The sequence below is a fragment of the Taudactylus pleione genome, unplaced genomic scaffold (genome assembly GCF_031769625.1).
Source record: "Taudactylus pleione unplaced genomic scaffold, aTauple2 ptg000216l, whole genome shotgun sequence".
Lineage (NCBI taxonomy): Eukaryota > Metazoa > Chordata > Amphibia > Anura > Myobatrachidae > Taudactylus > Taudactylus pleione.
In genome coordinates, this window is record NW_028284618.1 from 12,213,779 (window position 1) to 12,236,651 (window position 22,873).

The 22,873-nt window shown below is 45.7% G+C and overlaps 1 protein-coding gene across 1 annotated transcript in view; it reads left to right on the forward strand.

The window, feature by feature from the left end:
- ITGA8 (integrin subunit alpha 8) overlaps positions 1-22,873 on the forward strand; it is a 212,997-nt gene that overhangs the window by 43,742 nt on the left and 146,382 nt on the right. Inside the window, exons 3-6 of the mRNA XM_088478635.1 lie at positions 3,334-3,434; positions 9,668-9,791; positions 14,131-14,192; positions 19,653-19,698. Of these exons, the coding sequence (XP_088334761.1) occupies positions 3,334-3,434; positions 9,668-9,791; positions 14,131-14,192; positions 19,653-19,698 (333 nt within the window). The remainder of the gene's footprint in view (positions 1-3,333; positions 3,435-9,667; positions 9,792-14,130; positions 14,193-19,652; positions 19,699-22,873) is intronic.

Here is a 22,873-nt window from a genome sequence, read left to right on the forward strand (position 1 = left end):
CCAAAACTCGGTTGAGTTTTTCCTTTAACAACTCGCAAATTTACTAAGAAGTGAGTTTAGGTGAAAGTGAGTTTTTCGATGGTGAAGCAGATCGAGTTTTTTCGTCCAAATTGCGAGTTTAGAGGAGAGTTTAAGGAGAGTTTAGATACTCACCCGAGATTGCTGAGTTTTCTCTATTCCAAACTCACCCGAGCAAGCAGCCTGCACATATCAGTGAGATATGTGTAAGCTACTTGTGTGTTAAGACCTGTAAAAAACGGGTGAAATAATATAAAAAAAAATGATATAGGGTCCCCCCCCTAAAGCTTAACCAGCCCCAGACTTGCCAGCCACCCTTACTAAACTTGTGGTTATATCAATCTCACCATTGAAGTCTATGGGGAGACACGCTGACCGCATACAGCCAATCAGCGAGCTGCTCCAACGGAGATGCCTGCTGATTGGCTGGCGGCTCCTTCAATGCCCCGGTCATTTGTCACGTGTTCCACATACCTTTGCTCAGTCCACTTGGAATCAGGTACTCGTTTTTTTATTTTAACCCTTTGGATCCCTACATGGAGAAGAGGACGTGACCTACGCATAGGAGAGGTGAGTATGGATTTTTTTTATAGGTACCCCTATGGATTACTTCGGATACTAGGTGAGCATATGTGATAGTGAGTTTGAGTGTGAGTGTGCATGTATGTTATAATAAAATTTTACTTTCACGGTGTATGTTGTGTTTATTTACGTATTGCTTTGGTTGTGGAACTACAAGTGCCAGTGGGCCCATAATGCCCCACATTCTGGTATTTGTGATTCTCCAAATACCAGCATGCGGGTTAGGCTTGCCGGGACTTGTAGTTCCACAACTAAAAACAATATTTAACCATTTATTTTACACACACTAACACTATCAACCCGGCACCCACCGCCCAGGGGTGCCGGGGATAGCACCAGACTATCAGTCCAGGACAGGGGTGCCCTGGAGAGGGGGACCCCTTTATTGGAGGGGTCCCCAACTCCCCTGGGCTGCCAAGCGGTCAGGGCTGATGCTGCGGCTGGGGGGGGCCCGGTGAAAGGGTCTGGAGCTGGTTTTAAATATAGGGTGAACCTCACGCAATTTTTTTTAACCCTATATTTAAAACCAGGTCTGTCCCTGCTGCCTGGTGCTGGTTCTTTAATTATGGTGGAACCCTATTCAATTTATTCCACATAATTTGAGGAACCAGGACTGGCTGGGGCTGGTTATGCTTGAAGGGGGGGACCCTATGTCATTTTTTAATTAATAAAAACACTTTATATTAGGTATACAGGCAGAAACATACATAAATCACACTGATCTGTGTATGTTTCTGCCAAACTCGCAGCTCAGGAGGTGAGTGTTTAAAACTTCTATTTCACAGTGAGTTTGCTACAATCTCACACGAGATTGGAAACTCGATTCTTAGTAAATTTGCGAGTTGTAGCTTTTTCATGTAAAGTACTTCCTATTTTGGCCGATGGTGAGTTTTTTCGAGTTTGCAAACTCACATGAGTTTTAACAGTGAAAAAAAGAGAACTCACTTCCAAACTCACTCGAGTTTGTCTTTAGTAAATTTATGAGATGATAAAAATGCCTTAACTCACGTGAGTTTGCAAACTCACACAAACTCGACCCTTAGTAAATTTACCCCTAAGAATGAGTTCCTGTGCTTCCCACACTTCTGCTTGTCACAGAAACCACCATCAAGGTCTCTTTCATCAACTATGACCAGGATACGATGGTCGATAACTTGCAGCGATGAGTCGCCCATCTCCAAGTTTATGCAAATGACCCTACAAATCCCTTCTTTTGTGCACATTTGTGCTGCCGAATGTGCAAGAACAGAGACGCCCACTTTTTTAGCATGCTGTGATACCGATTGGTGCATCCTTATACGCTATCATCGGTCGCATCATCCGTACTATGACGCTCCTATAATGGCTGGCCACTCCTCTATGGTGGTTGGACACACCCCTTCTGTAGACTGTTCACAGCCCTTAGTGGGCTCCTATGATTGCATTCCCCCGGTGGGCCCTTCATGTCCCAGTCCAACACTGGTGATGAGAGTTAATAAGTTGGAAACAGCTGCCTGCAAGGGATATACAGGTCTGGCTGTAGTTACGCTATTAGCCATTAGTTCATGTGCCCATAACGATCTGAAAGGGACTTATAAGTAACACTTTGCATGTCTCCACCCTCATTTGCATAAGTGAGGATAGAGGGCCTGATTCAGCAAGGAACTCAGTTGCTTATACGCACGCAATCGGCCTGTCGTTGCGTACTGCGCTTGCGTATGCATCACAGTGCGCGAACTAGCCACTGCGATCAGGACTGCTGTCGCAGAGGATACGCAGACCCATTGCAGAGTGACTGACAGGAAGTGCTGTTTGTGGGTGGTGACGGGGGTGGTTGGCCGAACGCAGAATTGCCAGTGCGTTTCTCAACGGCGTTGCAGGGGCGTGCATATACTAGCCACTGTGATACCATATGCTGCCTGTGCGCTGAAGTAAGCAATTCCTGAGTAAGATCTGACCTGCCTTAACTGTGCGTGAAGCTTCGATGGTACTCGATTGTACCGATGTTTTCGCAGTCTTGCTAACCATTGCAGATGTGCGTGTAGGTGCAGTGGGCATCCTTATGTGGTGGTGCGGCGGCATTGCGATCACTATGGATTAGCATACTGTCGCAGTTGAACTGCGTGCGTACGCTATATTGCGATCCGTAGTGAATCAGGACCCGAATTTCTTACTTTTTGCCTTTTGGAAGCAGTGTTATGTTTATCAGCGGAGACGAGAGTAGTTGCTTTTGTATATTTACAGTGAATGACTGTTGCTTTAAAAGTATGCAATTGTTATCATAATAAAATAAAAATATAATCTATCTTTGACAAAGTTGGGTTTGTGAGATATATTGTTCATTTATTTTCCATTATCTATTTAGTTGTTGGTTATCCAAAATTTCAGTCACTTTTAAATTTAACATACTAAATGCATTTTTACGTTGTGCTACAAAAAGACTGTAACTCAGTATCGGGGGTAAATTTACGAAGAGGTGCTTTTCGAAGCTGCTGCATTTTCAGAGGGTTTGTATGCCAGGTATCAAGGGGCGATAATATTAAATATTAGACCAGGCATATAAAGCATTTAATATTAATATTGTAACTTTAAATACAGCGTCTGAAACCACTGACAACACAGCAGCCTTGAAAAGCTCTGTTTAGTAAATTGACTCCACAGTCTCCAGTAAACAATTTATGTCCACATTTTGCAAATCATCTTGAAACAATGTCAGGCGTGTGAACTGCGGCTAATGGTCTCTTTCCTGCGCAGGTAACAGACAAGCCAGGCTAAATGGAACCAAACAGATACTTGAATTCAAGTCGAAACAGTGGTTTGGGGCAACAGTCAGATCACATAAAGAGAAAGTTGTGGTAAGCATTAAACATACTCGTATTTACAGTATGTATGTCTGATGTCTGTATATACCAGCATGTACTGTAATTGCTTTATTCTTATTAGGAACAGGAGGTAGAAAACAGTCCGGTAGCTAGATAAATATAAAGGGTCTATGTACTAAGGGCCTGATTCAGCCCCGCTCGTGAGCGCATAGCGCTCGCAAGCGGGTCGATGGTGGGCCAATGCGCACGCGAGCCCAGGAGCGAGTAAGAACTTCACCCGCTCGGGGCTCGCAGCAAAACGGAGCGGCTGTCGGTGTTGATCGACAGCTCACCCCGTTTTGTAGGCGGGTCGGGGGGTGGCTGCACAAACTGAGGCGTTCCCGAAGGAACGCCTGGCGTTTGTGGGCGGCCCTACTGACATCACACGTGATGTCAGTAGTAAGCTTCCTGCTTTATTAGAGCAGGAAGCTCACTGGGGCTTGCGGTGGACGAGACCCTACCACAAGGGTCTCGTCGCAAGCCCAATGGTCGCGATAATCGCGACCATCGCCAGGCCGCCCACACAAGCTGTGAGTGGTCACCCACAGCTATGCGAACGGCCTGGAGGCGGATTTTTTTTAAAAATCCGCCCTGATTCAGAGCGTGCGCTCGCAAGCCTTAGTCTTGGAGAGAGATAAAGTGAATGGTAATAAAGTACCAACCAAGCAGCTCCTAACTGTCATGTGTTTGAAAAATTACACTTAGGAGCTGATTGGTTGGTACCTTATCTCTGTCCACTTTATCTCTCTCCAAGACTTACCGTAGGCCCTGATTCAGAGGCGCACGCTATTTGCGAGCGCACGCTCTGAATCAGGGCGGATTTAAAAAAAAAATAATCTGCCTCCAGGCCGCTCACATAGCTGTGGGTGACCACCCACAGCTTGTGCGGGCGGCCTGGCGATGGTCGCGATTATCGCGACCATCGGGCTTGTGACGAGACCCTTGTGGTAGGGTCTCGTCCACCGCAAGCCCCAGTGAACCTGCTCTAATGCTGCCCACAAACGGCAGGAACGCCTCCATTTGTGCAGCCACCCCCCCGACCCGCCTACAAAACGGGGCGAGCTGTCGTTTAACATCGACAGCCGCCCCGTTTTGCTGCGAGCCATGAGTGAGTGAAGTTCGCATTCGCTCTGGGTCTCGCACACGTGTGCGGCGTGCGCACTGCCCGACCATCGACCCGCTTGCATGCGCTATGCACTCGCGAGCGGGTCTGAATCAGGCCCTTAGTACATAGATCCCCTAAATCTAATTTTAATGTTGATATTACTATCAAGACCGTCCGTACACATAGATCGGCAGCCGTGAGGAGGGGGACGGGACACGCCCCTACCCGCCGGGACATGCCCCCTGGTTGCTGTGACCTACGGGCAGGCACAGATGATGGTTGCTCAGTGTGTACGAACAACCATCATCTGCAGACATATCTGTATAGTGTGTACCCACTTTTAGAACTAACCCTAATGTCATCAAAAGCTTCTGTTGGTACACGACGCTTACCCATCACACGCTTTAGCGTACATTGCACAATACAATGTTACATCACATAGGGGCAGATGTACTAAGCCTTGGAGAGAGATAAAGTAGACTGAGATGAAGTACCAACTAATCAGCTCCTAACTGTCATTTTTCAAACACAGCCTGTAAAGTGACAGTTAGGAGCTGATTGGTTGGTACTTCATCTCCGTTCAATTTATCTATCTCCAAGGCTTAGTACACAGACCCCACAGCCTGTAAAGTGACAGTAATAGGAAGCATACTAAACAGCCATATATAGAGAAATATACTTCAACCCCAGATGAGAGGGGCGATACCCAATCAATTTTCATGCATCTAAGGGCCAAAGGTCATGGGTTGGCAATGTCTTTGGCCACAGGGTTATCAGTGTGTCCACTGGTGAGTGCCTATCAAATGTATGTTCATTATTCTACTACTATTATTATTTAAGGAAATATGTATCAAACCTCCTAAAGAAAACATGTGGATAAATTTCCCATAGCAACCAATCCGCTTCTAGCTACCATTTATCTAGCACACGCTATCAAATAATATATCGAAGCTGATTTGTAGCTATGGGCAAACATTTCCCCCTTAGCAGTATACTTTTATGTTCTATTTTGCCAAAATATATTTCAGCTCTGTACAATGAATGAATGTCAGGGAGGTACCTGCCTCAGTGTTCAGGTGTGTCTTTGTACTGAGAAGTAACCCACATGAAAATTAGGATAACACACAAACTTCATACAGATGCCGTACTGGTCAGGAATAGATCAATGGCCACTGCTGTTACAGTATATTTATCACCAAACAGCCTGGAGCACAGACTGTAATGTGAATCCTGGGATGCTCTGTAGGAGGTGGAATGTAGTCATATGACCGGCGAACGCAAGGAGGTGGGATGTAGTCGCCACTGGTCAAAATCTCAACAGCGGAATGCCGGCTAGGGATTTATGATAGGCGTCGAAATACCGACGCCTATCATAATCCCGACGCCGAAACTTAGAGGACGCCATCCCGAATGAAGGTAAGTACAGGGTGACCTTAGCGTTAGCTGCATGGGGGGGAGGGTTAGGATTAGGGAGTCTAGCGGGGTTAGGGTTAGGTTTGGGGGGGTAGATTAGGGTCAGGCACCCCTAGGGGGCACGGTTAGGGTTAGGCATCCCCAGGGAGAGGTTAGGGTCAGGCACCCCCCCCGGCAGGGTTAGGTTTAGGGAGCGGTAAGGGGGGGGTTAGGGTTAGGCACCTCCGGGGGTAGGTTAGGGTTAGGCACCACTAAGGGAGAGTTGGGGTTATGGGGGGGGACAGGGGAGGTTAGGGTGCTTACCTGCCCCTGTCGGGATCTTGATGCTGTCGGGCATTCACTTTCGGGATTTGAACCGGCGGCTAAACGGCTGCTGCCTACCTGAAGGCATTTTGTGATCCGTCCAACTTTGCATAGTTTTGTGAATTAATTTTACATTTGTGGTTTTGTTGCATGAGCTTCAATATGTTCACTTCTTAACTATGTTGCTGAGACATTTCTAAAGCTCTGTTTCATACATTTTGTAGAGGCAGCGGTCCAAATGGAGGGTGCACACGGGCCCCCTCCTCTCTTAAAATGCCCCTGATACCTAGGCATGTGATACACTACCACATTGACTCTGTAAACTAACTATTTGTACGATCCTGATAATGGGTTGCATTACTATGTACAGTGTAAAAACTATGGTTATAAATTAAATGTCAATAAATATCAAGTGAGATGAGAATATATTGTATAAAAAGAATAGCAGAAGCATGGAATATTTGTACATACCACATAATAATAATATTTATTCAAATAAAATACAATACTTGTAAATACATATTGAAGTTATTTATATATGGTGTTACTATGTAATTGGCCACCCTTTAACCTTGAAAATTACAGCACAGCGTTTTGGCGTAGAGTGTACAAGGTTTTCCAGCAAAACAATAGCGACAGTCCGAGGATTTGACAAATGGTCAGTCTCGCTGTGGCATTCCGAATGGATTGTAGAGGGGTTAGGGGATGTGGTTAGCATGTCGTCAGCCACTATGTCGACAGTACAATATCAATAGTTATGATACCGACATTGTTGAAATGTCGATAGCTAACATGTCGACATCTGCAAAAATGTTAACATCAAAAATATCGACAATTAAAATGCCCTCATTTTGTGAAATGCCGACATTAGATTTAGGGTCAGGTTTAATGTCGCAGAACTGTGACTATGGGGTCTATTTACTAAGCCTTGGATGGAGATAAAGTGGACAGAGATAAAGTACCAGCCAATCAGCTCCTAACTGCCATGTCACAGGCTGTGTTTGAAAATTGACAGTAAGAGCTCAGTAAAGGCACAGTAAATAGACACCTTAAGCCACAACCCCCAGAACATTAGCTGCAGCTGCAAGAGTAGGGTACTTTGCTCCTTAACATCCTCGCACCATCAATTGTCAACATGCTCAATGTCAACATAATGGCATTATGACCATGTCGGCATTCTAAAAGTCAACAAAATTTAATGAACCAAGGGGATAGATGTGTAGGAAGAAGACCAGATTGGAGAAGGCTACAAGAGTACATACAATAGGAAATGATAGAAGGCAAAAGAGTTCTAGCATTATGCAGAATGACAAAACAATTGTATTTGGCAATGTTTCGACGAAGGATGCAATATGGCAGCACAAGGCACATGGTGTGTGGAGGGCAGCGGGCATGGGGGACTGGGGAGAATGTGTTATGTATAATATGTCGTCAACAGTAAGACGGCTATGGAGTGGTGGGAGGGATGCTGGCAGGGAATGAGCGTTAAATGTGGGTGTCATCTGCACAGAGGTAACACTGGATAAATGTTTTCAAATGTAGAAGGTGAATCAGGAGAGAACAGGGCTGCATTAGGATAGGAGATAGTGTTCATTCTAGCACCCTGCACCTGCCACAACCCATGCAGTTCCTCTTCCCTGCCTGGGGTGTTACTGTGCAGGGTGCTAGAATGAACACTAGGGGCTCTATTTACTACAATCCGCATTTGTAATGCAGATTGTAGTGTGATGTTAGCGACTGAATTCGCATTGTGAATTCAGACAATATCACAGGGATTTACTACAAATCATTTGCAGGGACAGAACTTGCGATAAAGCTCTGGGCCTGATTCTGAGCTGAACGCTCTGACCAGAGCGCATCGCGACCATCGGGCTTGCGACGAGACCCTGCGGTAGGGTCTCGCTGCCGCAAGCCCAGGAGTGATTTTGGCTCTATCAGAGCCAAAGTCACTCCCACTGACATCATTACTGATGTCAGTGGGGCCGGACTCAGACGGTAGGCGTTCCCATGGGAACGCCTCCGTCTGGCCACCACGCCCCCGGCACGCCCACCAAAGGGTGCGTGCTGTCAGTCACCATCGACAGCACGCCCCCTTTGGTGTGAGACCCTGAGCGACATATTTCTCGTCGCTCGCTGGGTCTCGCGCATGCGCACGATGGAGCGAGCGAACTTTGCTCGCGAGCGGGACTGAATGACCCCCTCTGTCCCTGCGAATCCCCTCCGCACACTGATCACGGTATTTTCGCAAAAAAATACCGTGACCAGCGTCCCGCGCATGCGCCGACCGGCTGCCACTGCTAACCCCCCGGCGCTAAGCCCCGCTCCCATCATAAAGCCCCGCTCCCCACGATCACGGAACCCCCCCCCCTTCCCCGCGACCCCTCCTCTCCCTTAATTACACTTACCTGCATGATCCAGCAACCGGTGATGTCTTCCATGTCCTCCGGTCAGCTGATCTCCCATCCTGCTCCATGACCCGGTCAGCTGATGACTGGGCCGCAGTGCAGCAAGGGAGACCAGCTGACTGGAAGGGAGTTATCACCGGAGCCCCAACCATCGATCCATGGAGTCAGGTAAGTGAAGTTTTGTTTTTACTATTTTTTTTTTTTGCAGTGTATCAGCTTGCGGTCTGTTTAGAGCACACAGCTGATCACTGGGACCGGCTCTGGGCTCTGCTCTGCCTTTTAGAGCAGAGTAGGAGCCCGGTAACCGGGGGGAGACCCTGGATACCGCCACCTCCAGCTGGCGTTATTATCACAGGGTTTTCCCAGTATTTTTTTTACAATTTATTTTTATTAACTTTGGTCGGATCACATTTCCGATTACAATTATGGGAAATGCGATCTGCTTACTAAAAATAAGTGATACTTAGGGGTTGGAGTAGAATTTTACGAATTCTACTCCAATTGCCCTGTAGTAACTGTAGGTAAAACTAAAGTTATGTGAAAAGGGTGTGAAAACACCCTTTTTCACTTTATTTTAGTAAAAATAATGTTAATAAATAGGGCCCTAGGAGAGATGAGCACTTGTTTGTAGATGGAAGGGACAGCGATAAAAGATAGTTTGAAGTGTTGAAGAGAGAGTTGAGCAGGAAAGAGGGCTAGCGGGAGGAGGTGGCAGGTGCCGTGTCATGGGATCAGGATTAGGGGGAGAAGGAAGAGAGGAGAAAGTCCAAGTGAGGAGGAGAAGTTGGGTGTGCAGTGCTGGTTCTTTTCCCAATTACTTGCACTAATGGCTGTAAAATCAACACATACCGAACTGCCCTTGCTTATATTCTACAGATTACATTTCATTGTAGCTAACGACTACCAGTAACATGTATGACAAATAATGTTTATTGAATATTATGATGTATTTACGTATTATTTTGATCAATTGCATGACGGCTTTATTTCTGTTGGGATAGGCTTGTGCGCCTTTATATCACTGGAGGAGCGTAAAGGAGCTAAGTGAAAGGGATCCTGTTGGGACTTGCTATGTCGCCGTTCAGAACTTCAGTGCTTACGCAGAATACTCTCCTTGCCGCAACCGTAAGTTGATCTGTTTAATATGTACTTACTTACAGGACGATAACTAAGTCCAAAATGGACATTTTGTCATGTACCATATAAATTAGAGATGTGCGGGTCCGGATTTCTGAACTCCGAACACACCTGAATTTAGGGGTTCTGAGTAGAACCGGGTCAAGTTTTGGATTCACTTTTGTGTTCTGGTTCGAACTGAGGGCCTGATTCAGACCCGGTCGCAAGGCTGCGTTCGCATTCAGCCGTCAGCAGCCAAAGTATGCAAATTCTGCGATCGCTAGCAAGTCATTAGCGCGCCCACTATGTTTTGCTGTGCGATCGCGGTATGAAGTTAGACGCCCACTTTCACTTAGTAACATATGTCATCTCCAGGAAGTGTATTAAACAATCAGTAACATCGGCTGACATCGGACCCATACGCAGCACTTGCTGCTGGGTGTAATTCAGCCGTGTGACGTGTATGCTGACGCTGTGTCTTAATTATGCACGCCCCTGAAATGGCGTTCCAACGCACAGACACGCCTGCGTTCACACCACTACCCCCCCGTTACCATCGACCACCCCCTGTCACCACCCACAAACGGCACGTCCTGTCACTCATGCTTGCGGACGTCTGTGTACACGGTGCGAACGCTTCCCGATCGCATGGACTAGTTCGCGCGCGCGCGCACTGTATGCGCAGATTGCAAACATCGGCAGGCTGTGTGCGAAAGCAGCCTTGCGACCGGGTCTAAATCAGGCCCTGAATCCCGGGTCGGATCTGTTGCCAATCCGGAACTTGGATTTAAAGACCATCTGGAGTTTTGAATGCGCACATTTTAGCTGTTTTTATCGATTTTAATCATTTTTAATTATTTCTTAGTGCTTTTTATCAGAATCCAAAACACTTGAGGGTGGTTTTGCAAAACCAAAACACGAAGATGAATTCAGAACCAAAACCAAAACACGAGGGCTCGTGTGCATCTCTAATATAAATATAAAACGTAAAGCACCCTAATGGAGTATACACACGGTCAGATTTTTCGTTTGAACGATTTGAACGATTTTTTTTTTTTCAAACGATTTGAACGATTTTGCTAACGGTTTACTCAACGATTTGAACGATATCTGAAGAAAAAGAACGAAATCTGACAAATCTGACTGTAAACATGTCAGATGTCGTTCTCTAAGAAACGTGAACGCGCATCGTTCATCGTCCATCGTTTTTAAAATCGTTATCATTCAAATCTGATGAAAAATCTGACCGTGTGTATGCACCATAATGCAGATTTGATGCAGTTATTTTTCGGCTTTTCCAATTCACTTTCTTTATAGTAGGTGCTGCTGCTGCACTACACTTGGCAAAATTTATGGTAAGCCATCGCACCGGTGGTGGAAGGGATAAAGCCACCAATGCTTGTGAGCAAGAGACAAATAGATCAACCATAGCAGGATTAGCCGATAGTCCTGCGTATGTCACCATAAAATGTTCGGCATGCCTGATAATTGTATAGCTGAAATGCTTTGGATCATTTTCGAGCATACCTTCAGACATGGCCAGCAAGTAAATGCCTTTGGCTTATGTGTTTGGTGGCTTCATAGGACCCCTGATGGGGCTTCTTCTTGGATGGTTGGACCTGGCCGATTTGTTCTCCTGTGACTGTGTGATCAAACTAGAAACTGTTCAATACTCTGCAATAGCAGCAAGATCAGCCAGTGTGTGACCACTTTAAAAGGCGTTTCCACTTTAAAAATCAATTGTACTAAATCTGGAATGTAAGTGCCGGTACCCTGATAAATGGTGGTGGTTTCAGGAGATGGGCTCCCGCCAAGGTACTGTTATTAGGAATGGACGGGATTTGGTCAAATTAATTTGGAAAGTGGGAAACCCATTTATGGCAGAGTTTAAATAGAGCAATCACTATTATGCATTTGGTGTTTATGTGTCTGCGTTTAAATTGTTTTGCAATATGTGTAAGTTTATGAAAATAATGCACTTTGGCCTTTTTGGTTTGTTGAAAAGCAAAACTGGAAACAGGATTTACAGTCTAAAGAATCTTTTTTATGTAGGTTCCACACTATGTACTATGTACTAAGCCTTGGAGAAAGAAAAAGTGGACGGAGATAAAAGTACAAACCAATCAGCTCCTAACTGTCAGTTTACAGGCTGTGTTTGAAAAATGACAGTTAGGAGCTGATTGGTTGGTACTTTATCCTCGGCCTTTTTATCTCTCTCCAGGGCTTGCTTGGTACATAGGATCTGATTCAGACCCGCTCGCTAGGAAGCGTTCGCCCGCAGACATCCAATGTTTGCAATGTGCGCATGCGTACGCATCGCAGTGCGAGTACGCGAACCAGTACAAGCGATCGGGAAGCGTACGCTCGCTGCGCATAGACAGGCCGGTTGAATGAGTGACAGGGGAAGCCGTTTGTGGGTGGTGACAGGGGCTGGTAACTAGAAACGTGGGAGTGGAGGTGCGAACACAGGCGTGCCTGAGCATCTTAACGCCGTTTCATAATTAACAGGCAGCGTCATAGTACACATCACTTGGCTAAATTTTACAATGAAATGCTCGCTGTGCTTGAGGTAGGGTATGTTCCTGGACATGACGTGCGCAAATGGGCATCTTTAGACTGACTGGTGGGCATCTGCATACACAAAGCGATTGCACGCCAAGGCTAGTGCCTTGCCGTGTGATCGCCTGCTTTGCCGAATTTGCATACGCATCGATCGAGTGAACACATCTAGCGAGCGGGTCTGAATCAGGTCCATAGACTCTAAATCTGTATCGCAGTTAATCTCGGCCGCCATTTAGCAATTTGGGGCTCCTTTCGGTGAGTCATTTTTCTGCTTCAGAAAACTAAATGTCATTGTAAAATGCGCGCTGTCCACTCATGTGGACAGTGGTTTTAGCAGCTGGGACCAAAGCTTTTCCAGCTTTGCAGATGCCCCATTGACGGTTATGGGTAACGCCATCTCAAGATGGTTTTACCTAGAGGTGGAAAGCGAAACTTTGTGCCACTTGTTACAATCTATTAGGACGCGTTAAACTAGTGATATACAGGGACCGCAAGAGAAATCAGTGGTGTCTCTGAAGCACTGCTGCATAACTAGACTCCGAAAGTGTACACACTTGTCGATACATCGTTCGTTCAATCAACAAACCGTATATTGCGAGTGCGTCGGTGGATGTGTACACCCGATATGTATGTGAACAACGTTGTCAGCCCTACCCCTCCACAGTGCGCAGTGCTGCAAATAAGTTTTCCTGCGAAGGGAGCGTGGCCACGCTGCCACGATTAGGCCACATCCCCCGGTCCCAGTCCTGCTTTCTATGCCCTTGATTGTGATGTCAGGCCAGACATATCCAGCAGCCGATTGGTAATTGTGTATAACTTATCAATCGGCCACTCGGGCGTCGGATCAGTCTGCTGACCGATCCTTTGTTTAAGTGTGTACCCAGCATAAGTCTTATACATCAGGCATGTTAGATGTCTATAGGTAGGGAGAGGAAGATAAACAATAGGCATCTTTACCTTGATCATTTAATTCCGTTAAGTTGTTTTATGTTACATAGCAGATCCTGATGAAAGTCCTTGAAGATGGACCGAATATTAAAAAAACATTATTCATTAGATGACAAAGGGCCTGATTCAGACCCACTCGCGAGCGGCTGTCCGCTCGCAAGTGGGTCGATGTTCTGGACTGAGCATGCGCACGACGGAGGGAGCTCCGTCGTGCGCATGCGCCAGACGCGACGAGCGAAGGAAAGTCCTTCGCTCATTGTGTCCGATCAAAGGGGGCGTGCTGTCAATGTTGATTGACAGCACACCCCCTTTGGTAGGCGTGCTGGGGGCGTGCCTCCCTGACGGGGGCGTTCCCACGGGAACGCTTCCCGTCAGAAGCCGGCCCACTGACATCACTAGTGATGTCAGTGGGAGTGATTTTGGCTCTGATAGAGCCAAAATCACTCCGGAGCTTGCGGTTGAAAACCTCAACCGCAGGCTCCGGCTCGCAAATTCGATGGTCGCGATGGTCTCGACCATCGCGGCCATCAAAATGCATGCTCGTATAGCCTGTGGGTGGTGACCCACAGCTATACGAGCGTCCAGGAGGACGCTCCATTTTCATGGAGGCCGGCCCTCATTCAGAGCGTGCGCTCTGCTCAGAGCGTACGGCTCTGAATGAGGGCCAAAGCTTTTATTATTGAATTGATGCTCTTTGCCCAAAATATTTCTATTATTTTTCAGGCTTTTTATTTTTTTAAACGTTGTAATTTTTTTTTTTTAAATTCCTTATCCATTCGCTGTAAGAAATCAATAACATTGTTCACACGGCTCTCAAAATTGTCTATTTCGTTGCCAGAAAATGCCGACCCAGCAGGACAAGGTTACTGTCAAGCGGGCTTCAGTTTGGACTTTTATAAGGTATGAATGGTTTTGGTACATCTAGGACATTGAAAGACAAAACTCATAAAAGCTACAAATGAACACTATTAAAAACTTTTCCACATGTAGCCCAGAAAGAAAGTGACTGTGGACCAAAATAACCAATCAGATGTTTGATTTTATTCAAATTGAAAATGACAGCTGCAATCTGTTTGGTTGCTGTGGGAAGCTCCTCCTTTTCTACGTGGTTACCTGAGAATAGCTGGGTCCTTGCAAGATGTGTCATTAGGTGTTCCCTGTATAAGGAGCCCCATGCAGAGGGCGTGATTCAGAGATTGACGCAATTCTGAGGTTTTTGCAACTGGGCGATGTGTTGCCTACTGCGCAAGCATCTGAGCCTCACTGCGCATGTGCCGCGATGTGGATTAGGACGCAGGGTGATTTACAGGCAGCGACCGTTTAGGGGAGGTATGTCAGCCAGCAACTTTGTCTTTTTATGTAGTGCTTCTGGCCCCGGCGTTTTACTTGCGACCCTATGGTTGCTCAGGGGACCGATGGTGCAACTGATGTTCGTCCGATTCTGCGTCCTTGTACGCAAACGATGGATCTGAGAAGCCAGCGGGGGCCGTCCCTGTGGAAAAGACGGCGACTGCGACATTTGCATAACTTGTCAAATCCGCTGCGTCGCACCTGTGAATCCGGTCCAGAATTTCTGTACTGAGGTGTTTTCATGTCTTGTTCAACGTATCACATTTATAACTGGAACCTGCACAGCTATGTCTTTACATCTGTACTTTTTTATTTACATTTTTGGTTGGGGGAAGTAATTCCTCTGCTGCCAAAGTGTATGCTAACTTCATATCTCCGGTTCTACATTACATGGACTATAAAACTGAAGTATAGCTTTGAGGAAGAGTGGAGACTGTCCACCTTCTCCGCAGTCTGCCTGAAATCCCTGAAGACAATATTCTCTGGAAATATAATTATACAGTAGCTGACAACTAATCCATGTAACATCCTCCTGGATGGCAAACCGTAGGCATGAGACAGAGTTATAGTGACAGATATGGTCATTAAAAGTACCAGCTTCACAGTATTATTACATAGGGCTCTATTAATTAACATTATTTTTACTAAAATAAAGTGAAAAAGGGTGTTTTCACACCCATTTGACATTATTTTAGTTTCACCTAAATTTACTAAAGGGCAATTGGAGTAGAATTCGTAAAAAAGTAATCAGATCGCATTTCCCATAATTGTAATAGGAAATGCGATCTGCCTGGGATTTACTAAAAATGAAATGTGAAAAAATACCAGGGGAAGCCCTGTGATAATAATGCCACCTTGAGGTGGCGTTATGCAGAGTCTCCCCCGGTTACTGGACTACTGCTCTGCTCTAACAGGCAGAGCAGAGCCCAGAGTCGGCCCCAGTGATCAGCTGTGTGGTCTAAACAGACCACAAGCTGATGATCACTGCTAGAAAAAAAAAACTTACCTGAGTCCAGGGCCGGTGATCGGGGCTCCGGTGATGTCCTCCGTGGCTCCGGTCAGCTGGTCTCCCACCCTGCACAGTGCAGGGGGGGGGCGATCGCGAGGGGTGGGTAGCGGCGGCCGGTCGGCGCATGCACAGCAGCTTGTCACTGTATTTTTTCCAAAAACTACAGTGCTAAGGCTGTGGAGGGGATTCGCAGGGACAGAGCTTTATCGCAAGCTCTGTCCCTGCAAGGGATTCTTAATAAATCCCTGTGATATTGCCTGAATTCGCAATGCGAATTGAGTCTGTAATATCGCACTATGATCCGCATTTTAATGCGGATTGTAGTAAATAGAGCCCATAGGGCGGAATTCAATTCAGCACGATGCTGAATAGCCTCTGGAAGGAGCTCCTGGGGCTATTCAATTCAGCGTGCTGTTAAGTCAGAGAATGCCGGCTCTCGCGACTTAACATGGGTGTTTAGTCGTGAGAACCGGCATTCTTCAACTAAAGTTCCGGCCACGATGCTGTTAGCGCCGCACTAAGCAGGCAAACAACCGCGCGGCCGGCACTTTTGTTGGATTTCTCCGAGAAGAAATCCTTTAGCCCGCCCAAACAACGCGTTGAATTGAATTGCTTCGGGAGCTCCCTTCCGGGGCTATTCAACATCGCTTGAATTTACTTCCCCCCCCCCCCCCCCATAATCATGAGCTTTGTTGGTGGCCATCGACCATTATTTTTATAGAAAACAAACTTTACACATATTTGACTTGTATTTGTCACACAAGTGCGTGCTGTGCAGACCAGCATGTAAGCGGAAATACACCTGTGTGGAGCAAATCTTTTGCATCTAGTAAAGCAGGTGCGAGTACTCACTGATAACGATGACTTGTAGCAAACCAGGCTCACATGCTAAAGCCGCTGGCCGCATCTTCAGATGCATACAGCTCTGCATATGGGCAAATATACAATATTTTTCTGATAAATCTCACCCTTAGGGGTTGATGTATCAAGCCTCCCAAAGAGTGGACCTGTGGAGACGTTTCCCATAGCAACCAATGATATTCTAGCTAGAATTTATTAAGTACATTTTATAAAATGATAGGTAGAAGCTGATTGGTTGCTATGGGTAACTTCAATGCTTATCTACAATACATCTCCACTCTTTAGGAGACTTGATTCATCTCCCGTCACTAAACGTGCAGGTGGATCTGGGCACTGGCTGGAACTGTACATACATGTGTGTTGAGTTCTGAAACATTGCAACCATCCAGCGCTAAGGCTGAATGCCTAGCACCATTGAGGGCTCGGTTGTCAGGATAGGACGATGACTGAGTATAGGTTCATAGGTTGTCCTTGATCTGGAGTTACCAGTCATCCTGGACAACATCTGAGCCTTCCCATTCATTCATTGGGATCATCAGTGTTTATGGTCCTATATGTGCTGCAGTTCGTGAGCCTGATTCAGTGATGGACGCAATGGCGATTTTTACGCAGTTTAAGCGATTATCAGTGATTTGCGCACGCGTCCGGGTTACACTGTGCATGTGTCAAGTTTCTTTACCGACGGCGGTGGCAGTGAGGATTTGGCTGCAGTGTGATTGACAGTCAGAGAGTGTTTGTGGGAGGTACTGGGCGAGTGGTGATGAAAACACAGGCGGAAGCAACCATTTTGGAGGCGTGTGGCAGACTGTTACTGCGATCTCGTACACAGTTGCAAAAGCATCGGTGTCAGTTCTGGTGGCCATTTGAAGTAATCCTAGGGTTACTCAGATCTTCAATAATCAACTGATTTGCGACTGATACTGAGTCTATGAGTTTTGTCAGGTTGACTAGATGGTTCGTGGTCCAACTCTATTTCTAAGTAGTGAACGACCTGTAGCCTTGTAAAACTAATGCATTTTAAAAATCGATTTCTTTTGCAGATCGTTGTGTAATAGATAAACATTTGCAAACTAACTGATTAGTCAAAGTTAAACAATTGAAAAAAAACAAACAAACCTTGAGCTTCTAAATCCTAACAGCGAGGGTTTATCACTTGTACTGTAAATGTTTCCTAGGACAGCAGCTGCTGGTGACACTGATGTCTCTCAGTTGTAACGTCTTCCTTTTAGCTGTATATTGACGATATTTCACTTGGTAACAGAATAAGCAAAGTGATCTACAACTTATATTACGTGTCAGGTTTACTCTATTGCTTTTTATTGTGCAATATATTTTGGCTAGATGTGCGTAGCGGAGTTTCTTTAATGCTCTCAGCGGGGTACATATTAATCCCTAGAATCCTAAAACAAGAGGTTAGTTTCCCACTTTAAAACAGACTTTAATGGCACTTAGCAGATATTTTGAATTGCTCTCAGTGTGCATGTGTGAATAAAACTGAGCCATTTTAAAGGATTATTTAAAGTACAACACAGTAGCGGAAAACATTTAACAGCATTCATGAGGGTTCAATAGGAAACCACAAAATAATTATACGTTTTGCAAGTTAATGGGGGAGATTTATCAAACCTTCTAAGAGGACAAGTGAAGTTGTTTCCCTGCACCATAACTTTTTGTCCCAGCACCAGGTGCAGGCCACCCCCCTCCACATGATGTCATGCAGAATGGGCGGGGACAGCAATGCCTGGTGCATCCTTAGGATGCTTCAGGGGGCTGTAAGGGCAGCGGTGTGACCATCCGGAACGTTTAGAGGAGCACGATGCTGCAGAGATTCTGACTGCAGGGTGCCGTTCCAGGCACCCTGCTAGCCAGATGCAGGAAACGTGGGTGAGTGGCGGTGCTGCCCACAGGGCTCTACGCTCTGTGCTACTGCACCGCTCACGTACCCCTAGTTATGGTCCTGTTGTTTCCCTAAGCACCCAATCAAATTATAACTATCATTTATCTAGTACTAAAATGATAGCTACAATCTGATTGGTTGCTATGGGCAACACCTTCACTTGTCCTCTTTAGAAGGTTTGATAAATCTCCGCCTTAGTGACATCATTGGGATGTGAAAGGATTGACTGCTTTGTCATGAGTATTGGGCATTGGCGTATCTATTATGGGTGCAGGGTATGCTATGCACATGGGCCCCTGGGTCCAGGGGGGCCCACACAGTACACCCTGCACCCATATAATTAGTATACTTATATGCGTTGGCCGGTTCTGCTGACTTTAATCACTGGGAAAATGGTGCGGCGCACATTTTCCTGGTGATTTGCGCATGTGCTGTACTATTGTCCCCGGGAATAAGACGCGGGGCATCGTGTACCCGAGACCTGCGCATGCGCAGTAGACTCTGGCACAAAGCTGCCGGAGAGGAGGGGGCACGCACGGAGGCTGCACATGGGCCCCCTCCTCTCTTAAAACGCCCCTGTTATTGGGTTTTTCCGTCTGAGTGTGGCCCCCAATGTGAGCGATTTAGCAGCTTTTGCGCAACCACTTCAGCATCACGGCCTCTACACTCCCACAACACGCCCATAAGACGGTCTGTTTTCACACCTCTGAATAGCCAACGCCCAGGAAAGCCCAATTCATTTCTAATACATTTCTGATTCCGTGCATCCCAATCGCCATTGCGCCTCTGTGCGCACACACCGCGGGAGACACATGCATGGTACGAGCTCATTGGGCTTTTCATGCAGACGCAGTGCCAACAAAATGATTGACTCAGTGAACTTCGGCATTTCCTGCGACTCAGAATCAGGCGCAATGTCTAGAAGTGGAGATGTTGCCCATAGCAACCAACCAGATTCTAGCTATTATCTTCTAGAAGGTGCTAGTTAAATGTTAAGTAGAATCTGATTGGTTGCTATGGGCAACATAACCACTTCTAAAAACTCTCACTATAGTAAATATACCCCTAAGTATCCCTTTTACCTAAAATAAAGTGCATGTTGTTTTTTGTAGTCCTTTCCTCCGGCTCATAAAACTTTACAATCTCTTCTGCTTCAATCAAATATTCTATCAATTTCTAAAGTGCTTTTGTTTGTGGGCTGCTCATGTAACGTATTAATGCAAACCATTTGTCTTATGTCTAGAATGGGGACATAGCGGTAGGAGGACCTGGCAGCTTTTACTGGCAAGGTAAGATTTATGTAACCAAATCTATAACAATATTGGTCAATTAGTGTGAATCTAAAGCCTATAGAAGAGGATGGCTTGTCGAAACGCGTGGTGTAAGGTTCATTTTTTTTGCTTTAATGGTGGAGAACAGCCACAAATGTTTCTACGTGGTATAGCCACTTCAACTATTGTAAGTGCCTCTTTATAGTTACACTTCTTCTTAATGCACGTGATGTATTGGAAGTTTTTTGTTTTTCTTGTTAAGCACCCTCCATTGTGAATATCCTGATTTCCTCAAAGTAGCTAGCGGTTTGACATCAGTTTTTGACTGAATTCAGATGAGAATTGGCTGGATGAACTGTGGATTTTCTTTTTATCTGAACCACACATTACTAGGCTAATGTTATGTGAGCAAGCATTACCCTTTAAAGATGATTCTTTACCTACTGAGGAGGTAGCGATATTGTTAGCTCAACCATCATTTAGCGTATCAGTCCACTAAAAGAGATTGAATACTTCATGCCTCGTGCCTCAGGATGGAATCGGTATGAAACACTGGCGGCTATTTAGTCCGCCGGTCTATAAACTGCTTCCCCTCAGGACGTCACTAGTGCAGGGGCGTTTCTAGAGAGGAGGGGGCCCGTGTGCAGTCTCTGACACGGGCCCCCTCCTCTCTGCCCGGCGGCCGGCAGCGCACTGAGCTGTGCGTGGATAGACTCTGGTCACTAGAGTGTGCACAGAGTCTATAATGTATGCACAGGTCACCGTGAAAATGGCAGCGACGGCCATTTTCCCTGTACCGCGCCTGCGCAAACGACGGAACAATGGCCGCCCCGGACTCCGAAGAGGTAAGTAATATTATGGGTGCAGGGTGTGCGGTGCTGGGCCCTCCTGGACCCAGGGGCCCATTTTCCCCGCACACCCTGAACCCATTATAGATACGCCCCTGCACTAGTGAATATGGTAGGATCCTTTATCGTCAATATTGTTTCAAAGCACAAAATGGCTGCCCCCGCAGCTTCATGACAAGAGTTCCATTTTTTGGCTTTGTATCTTTTGCTGTTAGATGATTGTATACTGTTACTATGTAGTTTCTAGCATTCCAGAGCAGATTATGTAATAGCTGGATGTGGAATAACAATAAATTCCCATCTCATTTTCACACGGTTCTTGTATAATCCTGACTTTATGAAGCATGGTAAACATATCTATTAAAACACTCAGAACAGTCACATTGATATCTAGGCAGGCAGAAAGCTAGCACATTAATATAAGAGTAAAAAAACTTTATGACAGACATATCTAATGGAACTTATTTGGCTTGTTTTACTTCAATTTATTTAGCTGCTTTGTTATAGTTGGCCTGGCGGTTCTAGAGCATCTGATGGAAAGCATGTTTTAAGAGATACAGCATGTTAAAACCATATGTTTAAAAATAAACCCTCTTTACAATGATTCATTTGGAGGAGTGTATTGGTACTACAACAGAACTCTGAAGCCTGAATTTAGAGACAAAAAAAAAAAAGACTGCAAGAAATTATCACGCATGGGGCCGTGTTCAATTAGACGCGAAAAGCCGGTTTCTGCGGAAAAGTATTGCGGGTGACGTAATTTCGCCGGGCAGAAAAGTATTGCCATATTCAATTCCAAAATGATTCGCCTATGAATAATTGGTGAAAAAAAGTGCAGAATTGCGATTTTGGGGTGCAAATGTCGGGAAACCACTCAGCACCCTTGGGACAGCCCCCCAAAGCATAACTGTGTTAAAAAAATTCTAAAAAAAAAAATGAAGAACACCCCAAAAAATTACTTTGAAAAAGGGAATGAAATAATACAAAGTTGGGGTACAAACTTAAAAACTCGCGAAATAAGCTATTTTTTTGGGGGGGGGCTGCAAGTATGTGGGAGGTGTTTTTTTGATTGCAGGTACTTGCTGAAGGTGCGTTATTTATGTTTTTTTAAACTTCACTTTTGCGATTTTTAACCATGCTTGTACCCATTGTCATGTACCCCAAATTTGCTGGGAGTAGTTATTTTAGAAAAAAAAACCCTGCTGAATGCTATTCTTCACCACTTGTGCAAAGACGCTAATTAGCAGCTATTAAGAGCATTTAACTGCCCCAAATAGCTTCAGTAGGGCTATTCGGGGGTATTCCCCAAATCTGACAGCACTTTTCGCCTGTTTGTATTTCGCCAGGTCCCGTTTTCGCGTCCTTTGGAATTGAATAGGGCGAAAAGTGAGGCTGAAGCGAAAAGTACGGCAGGCTAAAACTTTCCGACTTTTCGCATCTATTTGAATACGGCCCATGGTCGGTGACATGGTACTAAGTGCACTAGGCACTCCTCCCCTCCACTGGTATCCCATTCCCCCTTACCGGTTTTTACCTGAGTGTTAGAGGTCAGGGGAATCGGGGGCCATCAGCCGAAAAAGGAAGATGTCAACATCTGTGATGCCGCTGGCTGCTGCTCCTCATGTCGGTAACCGACTGGGAGCGTGACATCACAACAGCAAATGACATCATTCCTACACAAGGTATTCAGGGTGTGCTGAATTAATTTAAATAATTAAACACATCCCACTCTTTTAGTATTGGCTTCCAAAATGGATTGAGGCTGTGTTAGATTGCTGAAGGAGAAGGGGAGGGTTAGGCTGTGGGGCTAATCTTAAAGATGTGCTGTTATGAGAGGAAATGTTTGGGATTGGTTATGGGCATGAGATTTATTAGGGTTAGTGCGTGGGGAAGGATTTGGCTTTGATTAAGTTGTTGAAAGAAAATGGAGGGTTAGGCTGCGTGGGGGACCTTAGGGATAGACTGTTGGGATTGTTTATGGGGAGGGGATATATTAGGGCTACACTATGGGGAGGAGTTGGTTAGGGTTAGGTTGTGTAATAAGTATAGGGTTATTATGTGGGATAGGGGGGCGTAAGGCTAGGCTGAGGATTGTTTGGGGTAAAATGTGGGGATGTGATATATTATGGTAAGATCTTGAAGAGGGAATTGGTTAGGTTTAACCTGTTGAAGTAGACTGGCAGGATTAGGCTGTGAGGGGATTTAAGGCTAGAAGGGTTTAAGCAAGTTTAGATTATGGATGGGGGATTGGTTAGGATGAGGCTGTGAGAGAAGATAAGAGTTGGGCTGTGGGTTGATCTTAGTGCTTGGCTGTTGGGAGACGGGAGCTTTGGGATTGGCTGTAG